Source organism: Pocillopora damicornis, chromosome 3, assembly GCF_964200805.1.
Source record: "Pocillopora damicornis chromosome 3, jaPocDami1.2, whole genome shotgun sequence".
Lineage (NCBI taxonomy): Eukaryota > Metazoa > Cnidaria > Anthozoa > Scleractinia > Pocilloporidae > Pocillopora > Pocillopora damicornis.
In genome coordinates this window covers 21587663-21604485 of record NC_142672.1, presented here as the reverse complement: position 1 = coordinate 21604485, position 16823 = coordinate 21587663, and the positions used below count along the sequence as shown (strand labels likewise).

Genomic DNA, 16823 nt, shown 5'->3' with positions numbered 1-16823 from the left:
ACAAAAAGTAAGCGGCAATTAGTGCGAGTAAAAATAAAATGCGTTGAATAAATTACACCGTAATCCTGAAGGTGTAAGAAGGTTACGATATTTACAGCTACTTTCAAGAAGTAAATTTCTTATTAGGTCTCGAAGCTTTTAAAATGAATTATCTATCTTTGGCTTTAGTTTGAACTCGATTGACTGGTCTGTGTTGAAGGTGGATCGACCCCCCCCCCCCCCCCCCACACAGTCGCCATTTTAATGATGGGATTTTAGTATCTAATAGATTATAAAGCATGAAAAGAGATTTTTTTTCCGTTGATAGGTAGACCTAAAGAAAGAAGAGAGCAAATCTTCAAGTTAATCTCATGGTGAAAATACTCAACCTCGCTTTGGTAAGCACCTCACATATCATCTAAATAAGTGCATAATGTAAGGATGCCATTTGAAATAAAATTAAACGCGAGTATGTGATATCTCTCGGGAGTATTAATTAAAATATTGATGAAACTGGTCTTTCAAAAGAAGCCTACTTCTTACATGTTCACCAACATTAAAACTGTTTCTTCTTTAGTTCGTTCAAAGTCTGACAGCCTCTCTTCAGATGGTGTTAAGCAAAGGTAACACTTACTTTAATAAAATCAGCTTTGCATTTTACAGCAATCTTCGATTGAGTGTCCAAAGTAAGTCAAGATTGTACTGGTTTTATCTTTGTTCGCTATTTGACTAATGACGAAAACTTGCGCCATCCTTTCAACCAATCAGATGCAAAAACTAACACCGATTTCCATTTGGTCACCCGCGTTTTCCCGCGCTTTAGGCAGATTGCTTGTTTTTAATTACTTTAAGTTTTCATTCACTCCATGTGACATTTTGCTTCCTTCTGATTGGCTTTAGTGCTTCCTTTGGTTTTGTTTCACTCAAACACTCAATTGAGAGGCGCTCTTTGTTGAAGATTAAGTAGAGACGTAAATAAAAAATTATGATATGTCCATTCTTGAGTTTCTTAATACCGAGCAGTCATTTTCAATCCAAATAAATATTGAAGCAGAACACATTGCATTTTTAAGGCAGGGTTCGCGAAAGCTGCGAAGCTCTATGGTAGCTCGTCTTCCGCATAAAAACTCCTATTTGTCCCCTCGTTCGATCACATCAATCATTTTCATTTTGTTTTTGTTTAGCAATTTTAATTTGCATATGTACTAATATAGGCAATATAGGGGGCTCTGTGATGTCGAAAAATTGTAATTGCAGTAAAGAGATATGAAGGCCTTCTGTTTACCCAAACAAAACACCTCTTATTTCCTATCGCACTATCGTACAGAAATCCAGCTCGGCGTGTTGTTGCCAATGACGGGCCGATGGCCAATTGGAACACGTACAGCTGCAGCCGTTCCCATGGCAATATCTGCCATCATGAACGATTCCAGCCTTTTACCTGGATACAACATCTCGTTCAGGATTGAAGATAGCTCGTGCGAACCTGAGCAGGGCTTGCGAGCAATTGTGGGATTTCAATCAGTTGATGTCTTCATTGGACCTGCATGCTCCGTTGTCGCCGAACCAGCAGCTCTTCTCGCCAAGATATGGAAGAAACCCATCATCACATACGCCGCTTCTTCCAATAAGTTCATCGACAAAAACGTTTACAGTACACTCGCCACCATTACAGCTTACGCAAGACGCAGCGAAAGATATACACCGGGGTTTGTTCTTCAGATTCTAAAGGCGTTTAAATGGAAAATTCTTGCCATTTTGAGCTCGTCTGAGGTTGAATGGAAGACCATGGCTGGTAAGATACGAAGTGTGGTAGAAAGCGATTCAATAAAGGTTTCGTTGCTCGAAACTTACGATAATAAGAGCCCAGAGTTTGAAACAATTTTGACGAAAGGGAAAGATGTGACACGAGGTAAGTTGACGAATTAACTCAGGAGCGTAAGAGATACCTGGAGGAGAGTTCATTTTTTATTTTTAAAGAGATTTAAAACCGCGTTTATGTGAAACGTGAACGGCGAGAGTGACCACGTTACCTCGATTTTCCCGCCTTTTTTCGGGTTTATTGGTTGCGCTTTGCCGTCTCCACGTGAAAGTAAGCCGTTTGGCGTTTGCCTTGTACGTAGGATTTTTCTCTATTTTTTTTCTCACAGAGTAAATGTTAGTTCCCAGAAGAAAGTGTTTCCTTTAGGTGATACAATGGCAGATGAAGTTTCATGTTTGAAATCATTCAAATGCCGCACTTTTCGTCCGCAGATAGCTAACTGCAAGAACTCACATTCACTCATTAGACGGCTTCGTCGAAACTCGAAGAGACGTGAGCTCGCGCGTAGCTAAAGCAATGGGGTTCACGCTAGTTTGCGTGAAACGTGAAAAGACAAGCTAACGTTTGCCGTTTCACGTGAACACGGCACCAAATCTCTTTATTATTTCCAAATCATACCTCTTTGTAACACAACCTCCCTTTTCCATTATCATTGAGAGGGTGCTCATAGAAAATCACTGAGTAACGCTGTATTTAGTGTTTGTTTCTGTAACATGACAAGACCGTTACCCATGTTGAGCGACTGCCCAAATTGTGGAGCTTTCACCCCAACATCTCTCAAACTGTTTTTTAACTGTGCAGTTATGAGTCCTTTCAAAATTGACCAGAAGGCAACAAACAGAAGCCTTCGCAACACAACAATAAACTCAGAAAATTGACCTTGAGCACCTGACCTATTTCAAGAGGGTTTATTGTGCCTCGACCAATCACACTGGAGATCAGGCCCCGGTTGTTCGAGGATCAGATAACGCTATCCTCTGGATAAATCTCCATACGGTCGATAAAGCTGTATGTTTTGCGACTAATTTTCCGCTGGATAGCGATTTATCCGTTGAATAGCGTTATCCGCCCTATATACAACTGGACCCAGGATACGCGAGAATATAAACAAAATCACAAACCTTTTTTGCCTATACTTATAGTTTCATTTTATCAAGTCTGGTCGGCTTCTTCTGCTCGACACGACATTCCAGAAATATTGCCTTTGTACGCGCTTTTCAGAGTTTCAGTCCTCTTTTTAATTTGTTTACTTTATTATCGAATGTATGAATTTCTCTAATTTTGTTGTTGTTGGTTTTTTATTCGTTTGGTTTTCTCCCATGCCGTCAGTTTTCCTTATACTATGTTATATAAACGAAGTTGTATCCGTAATGGAAACCGCTGAACGTTTGGGTATGACGAATGGAGAATACGCCTTTATAACATTAGACCTAAATACAGACGTATTTTACAAAAACGGCAAGTGGACTGGAAACGAGGGATGGGGCTCCAAGTTTCCAAATATATTGAACGGCATTATTGATCTCAGTGTTTATCGACCTGAGATATCCATGGAGTTCAAACAGAAATATAGGGACATGGAAAATAAGCTGGAAGCTTCCATTAAAGCAAAGTTATATAACGAGGTAATCTATTTTCTCTGCACTTTTGTTGCATGTTCGCCTTGACAACTCGGGAAATGCAAACAATTCTTGATGAGAAAGTGACAATTGACAAACTGCTAAAACAATATGATCGACTGGCTGACCAACCGACTAGCCGGCTGACCAAATGACCAACTAGCTAGCCGAAGGGACCACTTATTATCCCACTGAATGACTAAGAGACTAACAGAAAAACTGTTAGCTAAATGACTGACTGACTGACTAGCCGACGAGACCACTTATTTTCCGACCGACTAACTGCTAGCTCAATGACTAACCAATTGACTGACTGTCTGACAAGCTGATTGAATGACTGACTGACAGCATGACTGACTGACCATCCGACTGTTTGACTGACTGGCTGACTGACGGACTACTTGACTGACTGATTGACTGACTGGCTGACAAGACCATTAAATACCTGTCCGACCGAATAATGGACAGCCAGTCAAAGGCATCCAAAGGCTCACCTCTCCTTACTAAAATATGTTTTTGGACACATTGGTTTCCAGACCTCTTGGTACGCATCCTTCGTACATGATTCCGTCCGTCTTTACTGTTTGGCTGTGAACGACACAATATCACGTGGGTATGAAATCACCAACACTTCAGAAGTTCTCATGCACATGTTCAACAGACGTTTCCAAGGTAACCCCTTTCTTACCTCACTCACTCATTACGTTCCCATGACATCACTCCTCATTACGTTCCCATGACATCAATCCTCATTACATTCCTATGACATCACTCCTCATTACGTTCCTATGACATCACTCCTCATTACGTTCCTATGACATCACTCCTCATTACGTTCCTATGACATCACTCCTCATTACGTTCCTATGACATCACTCCTCATTACGTTCCTATGACATCACTCCTCATTACGTTCCTATGACATCACTCCTAATACAGATAAATAAATTATACTCAAGAATCAAAGAGAGTCGCCGGCAAACTTTCATGAATACAGCATTAAGGAAGTCGGTAATGAAATTTCTTGAAAATTCTAAGGAACTTTAAAAAAATTATTATGAGTCCCAACAATCAATTCTAAAGATAACACGCCATCAGGAACGTTGTTAAGCAAAAAAGCTATCTAATCGTCGTCTTGTGTTGTTATTTCTCCAAAAGTAAGCATTAGCTTCTCCTGTTCTAGCTCTAGATGTTTTCCAATTCCTTTTACCCTTTTATTTGATTTTTTCTATATTTCTCTCCGCTTTATGGTTCATATTTTAATGTTTCAAACTTTACGTTTGGCAATTCAGGAGAATCTGGTCACATTTTTATGGAAAATGGAACCCGAATACCAGAGTTTGTCGTTGGAAATTTGCGGAATGGCTCGTACAAGTTCGTCGACGACAAAACTGATCTACTGCAAAATGGCACAGGGTCAGTGTATCATAAAATACGGCTTCTTCATCAGCCCGACATAAGATGGCCAGGTGGATCAAGCACAGTTCCTGTTAGTAATCCAGTCTGCGGTTTCACCGGAAAAGATTGTCATCAGGAAGAGGAGGACGCAGGTGAGAAACAACTGATCTTCTTTATACATTGCGTGCAATGCCGGAAGAACATATCAACAATTTCGCTTAAGCAACAGCATCTAACCTTTTTGAGTTTTTTTTCTTTATTACCAAAAAAAATAACATCTATGTTAGCATACAGAGAGTGGTATGTTGCTCGCACCAATCAGATCGTTTAGGGTATGTATCTCGCACCAATCAGAGCGTCGTTTCTGTTCTTTGGTTTGAGAGGTGTTCAAATTTTAACGAAGCAATGGGGGATTCGGAGAGAGCAATTCGTAAAATCATCTTTTAGAATGAGAAATGTTGGCTTTTCTGTGTTTTTAACGTGTGTTTTACCGCGCTTTATGAGAAATGCGATACTACTGGACAGATGAAAGATATCAGATTACCTATACTAAACGTGTTACTCGTGCTGTAAAAATGGTCGATAGTTGTGCGAGAGAAAATGGAGTTCTGTGCACTGTAACGCGATCATGGTTATTGTTCCGTCACGAAGAGAGTGGGTGGAAAATTTTGAATTAAATATTGCTTGAGGTGTTGATGAATTGCACCAAACATTTTGATTTGAGCAGTTTTTTAACGGCAAGTTGTGTTGCAAGATTCATGATTTCTTGAGTGTACCGATTATATTCCAGTTTGGATTCGTTTGCTCGGTGCTATCTCTAGATGAATGTCTTATTAAAATTAACTATGGACGATTTTAAGTATGTTTTCGATGACTGGAGAAAGTGATCTTGTGAAGTCGTTTGTGTTTGACCAACTACGAATTCAGATACCATCGTAAGCATGTTTATTTGATTTTGTTATCTGGAATGAATGATTTACGGAGGTAAGTTAATATGATGTGACCTACTAACTTCGAAAATATATCAAGTCGAAAGAACAGTTTTGGTCTCGGTCCGCATATTTGTCAACAAAATAAACACACACCGCTTAAAAAGACGATAATACGGACCACGTGCAAAGCTGTCAATTGTTTCTCGAATGTTGCACAGGTTAAATATTCAATAGTGACATCACATTTACATCTCCATCTACATCTACTTTTGTTACGTTGGTAAAATCTGTACAGACATCGCACCAACCAACTCGCGCGCAAAGTGAGAAGGCTATATGAAGGCTTGAAATTATATAACGATCGATTTTTATCAAGAAATGGGCCAGGAATATTTCACAATAGTGCAAATAATCGTGAAAGCTGATCGCGGAAAGGCGATTGCATGACGCTCGGTAAGTTGTAAGATGACATGTTATCACATACCAGACGAAAAAACTCTTTAGATTCTCAGTCTGCATTTTGTACCCACTCTGCAGTCTGCAGTCTACATTTTGTAACCAGTCCACATTTTGTATCCGGTCTGCAGTTTGTAGTCTGCATTTTGTACTAACAGGTATCCGTGGCGCCAATACGGTACTTTTGGCTACACTTATATGGCACAACACACACAATCTACCACAAAATACCTGTGTGTGAGTTAATTCGACATTTTCCTTTTTTTCCGCGTTAATACTCTTCTTTCCTTCTGTAAGAATGTAGACATCACTTACAATGTTTCAAGTAATCCACCCACTCCCAAAAAAATAACTCTTGCATGCATAGCATGCCTATGTTTCCATTTGGTTACCACTTGTTAAGAATTCAGATCCTTCATTCACCATAGGTAATGTTCGAAGTTATGAGTTCTATCTTAATTGTTTCTTTTCAGACCATCTCAGCATTGTCCTTGGAGTATTAGGAGGATTTCTTCTGCTAACATCAATCCTTGTTGTCTTGATATATGCTAAAAGGCGAACAGATGAACGAGAAGATGTTTGCAAAAAGTGGATCATAAACTATAAGGATATAACTCCATCGGATGATCACGACGATAACTACATGATGCACTGCAGCTTCAATCAGGTGAGTTATTTTCCTGCGTCTTACGAGGAAACTCAAGACCAGGTTTTAATTTTCTACTTTTTCAGATAAAATATGTTTTACCCTCAAGTTTCATTTTTATTTTAAATGGGTCATGTGCTTAAGTGTCTATCCCCTTACATTTAGTAAAAGGCTACATTTTCCATAAATATAAAACTGGGATCGTAGGATCGATCCATTGGCGGTGCTTGTTGGAATGAAGTAAAGTTATCAATTAAAACAAATTTCGCTCCGACGAAGGGCTAACGCTCGAAACGCAGCTTTAAAAACTCTTTACGGTGACCAATTTACTTTATCAACTCAGTTGATAAAAGCAAGTTATGTTGCAATACCACCCACCGACGCGGCAGCACCACAGTTTCTTGGGGAATGTACCCCCTTTGTTAATTTGAAATGCTTGGGTACAACATGGCCTGAGTTATTTAATGTCTGAACAGAACTTTATATAATCTGCTTTTACACTTGTTATTAATCGTTTCAGCTCAACTGTCAAGGATCAACAACAAGCATTCTCCCCGCGTCTTCTTCCGCCCTGGGACTTGTGAATGGTTGTCTATATCAACAAAGAAAGATTTCTAAAGGAATTTTTCAGGTAAGACGATTTTTATTAGCCAGATTATGTTCCCATTTCTCTTTGATTGACTGAACTTAAACGACAAGGACGAGACGCCTTTTTTTCACGATGACGATGACGACAGTGACGACCATAATACCGGGGAAGACACCGAGGGGAAATGATAACCATGATGAACAATTTTCAATGAGGACTAGCAAGGAGCGGGCGAAGACAAGATATGACGTGCACGAAGAAGACTGATGAGTAGCGACGACAACAGACGATGAAAACGAGGCATAACGACTAAGACGAGAACTGATACGGACTGAAAAACACTACAACGATCGTCACGGACGGACAAGAACGCTGAAGATGAAAGTAAAGATGAAAACGATGATGGTAGTAATGGTTTTCAGGATGAAAACGCGAAGGAAGAGGCTTCAGAAAATTCGCACTTGCTGATGTTTGTTATTACAGACACGAAGACTATAGAGTTTACTTGATTATAGCTGTTGCATTTATTTTGGGGAAACCTTGGTCAAATTTAGTTCTGAATGACCGCTGAACCCATCAGAAGCCTGAAGAGATTAGTTTTGCTAAGACTGAGCTTATCAATTTTAAAGGGTAAGGTGGTGTTGATAAAGGTGGCTCGAGAAGGAACATCTCATCTCACGGAAAGTATGAAAGCAGAAATACGACAGGTAAGCAATCATGCCATGTTATGGTTTGTTCTTTTTACAGCACTGCTGTAACTTACAAACAGATTCGGCATCTCAAGAAACTCAACATATAACAAAAAAATATTTACTAAGTTGGGTGGTGAAAAATGACGGTGCATAACAACCGCTCCTACGGACAGGTGTGAAAACAACAAACAACACGGAAACCAGTTTACCGAAAAATGGTCGGAAATTCTCGACGCGAGATTCTGTCTCTCCGGCCGTTCGGTGGTAAATATTACATGCTAATCAGTTCCGAACGAACGCTCATGCGAAAATCACTATTCGTCTGTGTGGCTATACTAAATACATTTATCTCTCTCTCTCTTCTGCGTAGGCTTGTGAGATTCGACATGTCAACCTTAATCCGTACGTAGGCCTGTGCGCTGAGTTCCCGGATGTTTATATCGTATCTGAATATTGTGCTAAAGGAAGCTTACAGGTGAAAAAGAGGCGGTTTATAATATGGACGTTATCCAAGATATTTACGCATATGACTGTTTGATAGACAATCTGAAGGAAAACAGACTTGACATCAGAGAGAACCTCCGTAATCAGAAAACACACACAGATATGAACCTTATGCTGAGTAAGGGGCCGAAAGTTTTGAGCAAATGAAGCACTTGAAACAGTGACGATTCTGAAACATAAAAAATCGAGAAAGGCTCAACAAGAAATTTAGAATAACTTTCGTAATCATAACTACACAACACTACTTTTGCGATGTAGCATTTATGATATATAAAATGCAGGAATTTATGCAATTAAGTTGATGACATACTGAAGTAACTCAAAAATAGGTTAACTTTAAGTACTAAAACACGAGCTCAATAAATAAATCAACTAGTTTATTTAAGCTCTTTGTACATTATCCCTTTTAAGGACATTTTACGGAATGATGATTTTAAGCTGGACTGGACGTTCAGGATGTCATTTGCCCTAGACATTGCTCGGGTAAGTTTGTTTGTTTTGGTTTGTTTTTTTTTTGTTTTTGAGAATATGAAAATAATATTCTGATGTTGGATCCCGTTTCATGTTGAGGAATTCACACTTCGAAGAGACTTTAGTTTAGAGAAATACTCAGTTTCAATTCCCTCTCAGGATAATTCAAATAGCAAACTCTGCATTGCTCACTGAAGAAGTTCGTTAACCGGTTCATAGCCTCGCTTGAGGGCCACTATGAAGGAACGGATGACGAGTTAGGCTGCTATATCATACGCGAGTGATATATGGCAATCGTTCCTCCTTGCTGTGAGGAAAAGAAACGGTGGCTACTACCTCCTTGTCAAATTCACTCATTGCTATATGGATTTGGTATGAAAATAGGGTTTGTTGTTTTGAGTCAGGTTTTGAATGGGCTAGGAATATTGCACATTTTGGAAGTATCCCTCACAGTAGATGCAAATCATCCTAGTTAATGTCTTGTCGCATGTGTAACCCGCGGTATGCATTAGTCTCACAACCAGAGCCAGACCACAAGTGTAGACCCAAGTCCAAAAGTTGGGTCTGTATCATGTCAAAAGGCTTTTAATGGTGTAGAGTGATAACCTGCGTCTGTCCCCCAAGAAATTGTTTGTGTCCGAAATAAAATAGCATTTTTTTCGTTTTCAAAAATTAACAGGGAATGGAAGAATTACACAAGACGTCGATAGGCTGCCATGGCAACTTAAAGTCCACTAACGTATTGGTTGACAGCTACTGGATTTGTAAGGTGGCTGACTACGGTCTACAAAGCTTTCAAGAAAACAGATTGCACACAGAGGAGACCTTACGAGCACAAACTGGTAATAACAAATAAAACAAACACAGATCAGTAACTGTACAGCTTGATCAGGTAAAAACTAGAATTAATTTATTCCTTTCAGAGTAACATATTCAACAATTTTTTTTTTACTTGGAGCGCTTTTTGGTTGGTAGTAAAACCAGAACCTTGCCTTCTCCCCCCCCCCCCCCCCCCCTAGCTCCCTTAAAGAAATCACAAAAACAAATCAGAGGAAAGAAAAGAAAAAACAGATTTATTTCGACACTCTCTTGAAAATCGCTTGGTAGTATGGTGACAGTTTTACTTCTCCGCGGGCTCAGTACACCTGCTGATTGCAGCCGCTCTTATCAGCTGATTTTAAGCATCTTCTATCACATTACACGATAAACTCCGACATTTGTATGCAATTCTTAAGAATCGTTTGTTTTGCACAGCTCTTTTCTGGACTGCACCGGAGCGTCTGCGCACAAACACTAGCAGTACATCACAAGGGGACGTGTACAGTTATGGCATCATTTTGCAGGAAATTGCACTCAGAGAGAAACCATTTTCCACATCTCTTCTTAGCCCAAAGGGTCAGTATGTTGGGAAACGAAAGTACTTCTTCTCCTATATCGTCATGTCTTGTTTCCTTAAAATTTCCAATCCAATTTGTCTTCTCTAAATGATCCTCACTGTGCTTTCTTTTTTCTCCACTGCTTTTCAAAATAGAAATTTTATACTACGTACGGAAGGGCATCACGCCGCATTGTCGGCCTCAAGTCCCTCCAGACAGCGCTCCAACTTCGTTCATGGACCTTATGAAAATGTGCTGGGATGAGCGGCCTGAAAGAAGACCCACTTTTTGTGGTGTCCTTAAAATTCTTAAGAGAATCAGCAATGGAAAGTGAGTTTTTTAAATTGATATTCTTCCATTTTCTATAACATTGGACACGTTTCCAAGAGAGCGTTGTCTGTTTAAGCAATAGATTCCGTTTTGCCATGCTTCTGTTCAGTAATAGACCACAGTTGACGGGAAAATGTGGTCAATAAAAACAAAAAAAGTGGCACACGAGGCGGCTTAGCTAACCAAGGAACTAGTTCATCCAGCGGATAAGTAACAGCAAAAAGAATGGCGTTATCCACCGGATAGAGATTTATCCAGTGGATAGCGTTATCCGATCTTCGAACAACCGGGGCCAGGTTGATAAGTATATTTATTTTCTCTTTTTCCGTTGCTCTCCATAATTGCAAGGACAACCAGCGTCGTTGACAATATGTTGTCCATGATGGAAAAGTACACAAACAACTTGGAGGCCATTGTAAATGAACGGACGAAACAACTACAGAGTGAGAAAACCAAAACAGACGAGCTTCTTCACAAGATGCTTCCGAGGTATAATGATAAATAGGTTTATACGTATAATTGAATGAGAGAAAGACAAAATGGCGATCTTACCTTAACAAGATACTCTTCTTGGAAGGCGAGAAAGCTCCATCACCCGTCAAGTAAACTCTTTTCTTTCAGTCGAAACCGCCATTTTTTAACTGAAGAATCCACGAAATACTACTTTCAAAGATAACAATTTGTGTCCTCAACTACCCTTCAAGTGGTGCAAGTCCGACCACAAGCACCCTTTGAAGGGGTAGTACTTTGTTGTGTGAGACGCAGTTTAAAGTACCCTCACTTACTGAACAAAGTACAATTCCCTGTCCTCTTTCGTCTAACTCAGGAGCATTGCAGATCATCTCAAAGCAGGAATTGAAGTGAAAGCTGAACATTACGATAGCGTCACCGTATTTTACAGTGATATTGTCGAGTTCTCGAACATAACGTCGCACAGCTCCCCAATACAGGTTTGTATTCAATCAGTTACTTTTGTATCTTCTTTTTTCTTTAATCAAATCTTATATATCGGCTCAGAATCTATTAGCTAACTTTTGCAAGCTGTCTGTTTTCTAGAGTAACTTAGCAAGTTTGCAACTTTTCTCTGCAAATCCGTGCATGGGATATTTTCTTCAGTAATTTGACGTACTTTTGAGACCGAAGAAACTTCAATTTTGTAGTCAGTTGTAAACTGTAGTGTGTAGCTTATTATTTAAGCTTTAGATGAATTTTTCCTTGTTTACATAACCCCATCTTAACACGAGGGAGATGCGAGAATTCGAGAAAGCTATGCATACCAGGGGCGCAATCAAGGGTATGCGTAGTTTTCACATAACTTTCTCACTTGTTTGTGTTTCGAACCACGGAAGTTGAGACCCCACCTGTGCCCTATCCGAGATAGTGACACAAAAGACCTTAGAATAAACAAACTGAAGTAGAAAATGCTTAAAAGTAGAGAGAATCTCCGATATTAGAAAACGCAAAAAAAAAATAAACCTTAAGCTGATAAGAGGTCCAAAAGTTTTGAGCAAATAAAACATTTGAAAAGCTGACGATAACGATAGAAACCTGACCATCGAGAACTGGCTTAAAGAACCTGAAATAAAAACATAAAATGGACGGAGTACTTTCCTTCAACACAGCCCATTCGCTTGGTTTTCCAGCTACCTAAATGAAAAACTTTCCGAAATAAAGAAACTGATGTAAGATTTATGGATACCATCGATGCGTTACGATTGAATTTCGCGAAAGCAGTCCAAAACAACTACAAGCATCAACTAGAACAGAAGAAATTTCAAGAGGAAGCCGTTAAGAACTCATAGCAAAATCTAAAAAACTTCTCAGAAAAAGAGAGAACACACGCGGCCAAGTTATGCACCTGCTTCTAGGTGAGAGGGTTATGCGAGTTTTCCAGCATGGCCTTTGCAGAGCGAAATAAAATAAATGCAATGCTGGATTGCTCAAGACCCTCAATTCAAATTTTCTCCAAACGACACCAATTTTCTGACGGCCGAGATACGGGCCGAAGGAGGATCGTCGCTTAGGGCTGTCATATTAAGAAATCGTCATAAGATACTTGGTTAGTGGTGACGGGAGGAACGCCAACAGCATGTCCCTGTTGCCCAAATGAGATCGGTGATTTGATTGACTTTTTCTTGCAGGTAATAACTCTTCTTAACGACCTGCACTCTCTTTATGACACAGTGATGACACGATACGATGTTTACAAGGTAACGTTAAATTCGATTAGTACAGCTCTAAAGAATTAAGGATCGGATAAAATTGCTCAAAGCCGTTTCTGTCTAGACGTCTCGGTCACTCCTGTTGTCTGTCTGTTTGTCTGTCTGTGTGTCTATCGACTGTCTGACTGACCGTCTGTCTGTCTGTTAGTGTATATAACCTCCCGCTCTCCAGCTGATTACATGCATGGTCTCCTCTCTCATTTGCAGTTATGCTTATTTACACAGGTAGAGACAAGCAGCGACTCGTGTATGGTTGTGTCTGGGCTTCCAGAGAGAAATGGAAATAAACATGCTGGTGAAATAGCTAGTATGGCATTACGCCTTGTTGCATACCTTAAGACCTTCAAGATCAGTCATATGCAAGGCACAACGCTACAATTTAGAATTGGAATTCATACTGGTAGGTATATAATGAAACAAGAATAAATAATGTTTTCCAATCTATTTATGAAAGAAACTGGCGGTAGGTTGAATAAGTAAAAATCTTAGCCCCTCACGAGAAATCATCATTATCATCATTTTCATGGTCATCTTTTATATTACTGTAATCATTATTATTTATATTATTATAATCATTATTGCAGTGAATGCCTTGTTAGGAAAAGTTCTTCATCATTCCTTACCAGCTCTCTATCTGTGTTCCTTTCCAGGCCCTTGTGTTGCAGGAGTTGTGGGTCTTAAGAAGCCTCGTTTCGACATATTTGGCGAATCAGTTGACATCACAAGACAGATGGAGGAAACTGGAACTGGTATCGTAATGTCAATTATTTCTGTCCTTCATAATAATACGTGTGATTTACCGTTAAAACGTTGAAAGAAACCTTTGAAGCTTTCGTAAGGGTACTCGATTTAACGTTGTAAGGTACAAATTTTGAGCAAGAATGTCCCTATCTCTGCAGCTCAAAGAATTCACGTTAGTTCCATGTGCAAGTCTGTCCTGGATGAGTTGGGTGGTTTTAGCGTGGAAGAGAGAGGCCTTATTAACATCAAGGTTAGTGTCAGAATACTTTTTTAAGACGCTCTCAAGACAACGGTAGGTGCCTCATGCTTTATCAATAAGTTATTCACTTGATTGGTTGTTTTAATGACCGTTTATTTACTAATTGACTAGCAGACTGGCTGGCTGGCTGGTTATGAACATGACTGACTGACTGACTGAAATGACTAACTGGTTGACTGTTGACTGACTAACTTACAGCCTGGCTGGCTAATGGACTGACAGACGTGGGCATTCGATGGGCACGAAATGTATACAGTGCCACAATGAATGAGTAATTTTCTGGTCTTAAATTAATCGATATGTAAATGAAAAAAGATCACATGCAGCGGCTTTCCCGTGCTTCTCACTGGCTAAAATGTCAAGTTAAAGCGACGGTAAATTTGTTGGAACGTTAGAGGAATGGGAAGGGGGGAATTAGCTGGAGTAACCTAGCCTCGTAACCAGACTTTCCATGGCCAAGTGGTTGGAGAGTAACAGTTACACGGTAGGATCTGGGTACGAGATGGGGAGTAACCCCCACAATTTGGAAGGCAATGAGAGTCTTGAACAACCAAAGCTTTGTTAATGTACCATTCCCTGGCTGCTACAACGTCTACAGAATTTAGTTCAACACGTTTGGAGCCTGATGCTAGTTTAAATAAAACACCACTGCTCATTGACAAAGAATGAACAATCCTCTCCTGTAAATGGGCCAATCACAATCACTATTATGAGCTCTGAAGCTGCTATCGTTGATATTTGCGATGTAAGAATCGGCTCAAAAACCGCCCGATAGTCGCTTTCAAGATAATTTTGTGCTGGACGCGGGACAAACATAGATAGGTTCGTCATAAAGACTCCGACTGTTTCATCGCAGCAGACTGAAGAGAGTTCGCACCCTCCTTTAAATGAAACTGCGAAGATAAGGCAAGAAATTGTCCCGAATTAAGTTAGCTTTCATATGGACGGTGGTTGGTTGTTTTGTCTTCATGTAAAATGTTGGTCGATCATCTCAGAAAGTTTGTGCTAGATAAGCATAATAAAATAATTAAAAAACATATTTTTTGAGGAAATAAATCATAGTTTTAGATCACTTTGATTAACGCCTTGCACAACAAAAAATTGTTTCCTTCTCTGGAAATCCAATAGACAATGATAATCGACGAGAGAAAAATAACGTAGTTTTCTGTATGAAGGACATCTCTTGCCGCATAATATGCCGGGAAAATACCGCACTGATAATTTCGCTTTTTTCCTTGCCCTATCAGAAATTCTGGCTAGAATTTATAAAAATCAACAGAGCACTTTCAGCCAATTAAGAGAATGTCTCTGTAAGAGCGGTCCGGTCGATTTTGCTTGGGACACGGATTTCGCTCGTTTCTCGTGTGTTGTAAGACATTCACGTACCTATACTAAAACCACAATCAGTTTGATCGGATCTCTTTATTTTTCAGAGTTTTACGGAAATTAAATTTCACTCGAGCGAAGGCTTGTCGTGACACTTTTCAAGACTTTAATTTCATACAACTTTGGAGGACAATTTACAAAAAACTACGGAACTCAGCAAAAAAAATACCACAGCCATGTATACTAACTCTATCTTATCTATCGAGGCGACTTTCGTAAACATCACGTGTCAATCAAGGAAACAGGAAGACTTGAATGACACCTTATCGGTTCGCCTAAATCAAACACGCCAAAACCGATCAAATTCAAGGTAAATTTTTGAAAAAGTGAGGCGTTCTTAACTGATCCAAGTAACATAGCTAGGAAGTAGGTACCATAGAAAAGGTAACTACAGAAAAAAACTTTGCGGCCCGACCTTTACGAGAACTTTATAACTCCGTGAACTTACCTAATTTTCGGCAATCTCCAAGTTTGGCCGCCATTTTGAGGGATTTGTCAACATGAAGCGTAACCGATATAAATCAATCAGGTAGATCTAAAACCGTCAGAAATACATACGAAAGCAATTCAAATGAACTTTACTTTCAATTCAAGCGGCAAAATTTGAAATTTGTATGTTAAACTTACCATCCCCATGCGACCATTTATTCCAACAATTCAAACACTACAACTTTCTGAATTCCCCTCGTCGATTCCACCGCAAGAAATAACCTGTGCCACCCAAGCTTCGACTCGAATGTGAAGTATGAATCAAATAACATAACTGCTTCATCTCCGCGGCAATATCACGGCGGTATTTTGATTTTCCGATCGACAAGAACGGTGATCAAGAATCGATCGGTTTGTTTACCTCATAAACGTGACCGCTGACCAGCTGCTGACTGAAAACAGTACGGTTCAGTGGCGAGGGGCGGGGTGAGGGGTGGGTGCGGGCAGATTATCAGAAGATTTTCGGGAACATTCGAACATATGCATTAAAGTATCATGATAAACATTAGGATTCTCAGTCTTAATGCGAAGGCATGCTTCGTGTTGCAGACAACTTTTGTTTTACTTAGTATTCTTTTTATTTCAAATACATTTTGTTCTAAATAGGACTAGCATCAGTTCATTGATTTAAAAACAAATCTTTACCACGTAAATAAATGTGTTTAGATAATCGAGATAACCATTGAACCTCTTGTATCGCACCGGAGATAACGTGTCTTGTCTTTGCCCAACTCTGAGAGCGTGGAGCGGCAAAGACGCGAGATACGAGTCTCGCGTCTCGCGGCTTCTCCATGCTCACAGGATACGCGTGACCTCACTATCTTTAAGAAAAATAAGAGACTGCACAAAGTCTGTATTCCGTTCAACCATTTCATAAGAGTGACGCGAGTCTTTCAATTGAGTGAGAAAGTC

At 39.7% G+C, this 16823-nt stretch overlaps 1 protein-coding gene across 7 annotated transcripts in view; it reads left to right on the top strand.

Moving 5' to 3' along the window:
• Positions 1–16823, top strand: part of LOC113664805 (atrial natriuretic peptide receptor 2) — a 36198-nt gene that overhangs the window by 9088 nt on the left and 10287 nt on the right. For 5 of the 7 annotated variants that reach the window (XM_089200834.1, XM_089200835.1, XM_089200836.1 and 2 more), the window contains 20 exons: positions 308–377; positions 557–602; positions 1307–1891; positions 3131–3426; positions 3957–4092; positions 4713–4970; positions 6680–6873; positions 7373–7483; positions 8071–8148; positions 8504–8608; positions 9049–9120; positions 9788–9950; positions 10363–10503; positions 10640–10814; positions 11163–11303; positions 11641–11764; positions 12956–13024; positions 13262–13436; positions 13687–13785; positions 13936–14027. In XM_089200834.1, the coding sequence (XP_089056960.1) occupies positions 351–377; positions 557–602; positions 1307–1891; positions 3131–3426; positions 3957–4092; positions 4713–4970; positions 6680–6873; positions 7373–7483; positions 8071–8148; positions 8504–8608; positions 9049–9120; positions 9788–9950; positions 10363–10503; positions 10640–10814; positions 11163–11303; positions 11641–11764; positions 12956–13024; positions 13262–13436; positions 13687–13785; positions 13936–14027 (3087 nt within the window). In that variant the 5' untranslated portion in view covers positions 308–350. The remainder of the gene's footprint in view (positions 1–307; positions 378–556; positions 603–1306; positions 1892–3130; positions 3427–3956; positions 4093–4712; positions 4971–6679; positions 6874–7372; positions 7484–8070; positions 8149–8503; positions 8609–9048; positions 9121–9787; positions 9951–10362; positions 10504–10639; positions 10815–11162; positions 11304–11640; positions 11765–12955; positions 13025–13261; positions 13437–13686; positions 13786–13935; positions 14028–16823) is intronic. The other 2 variants (XM_089200838.1, XM_089200837.1) reach the window with 1 other exon arrangement.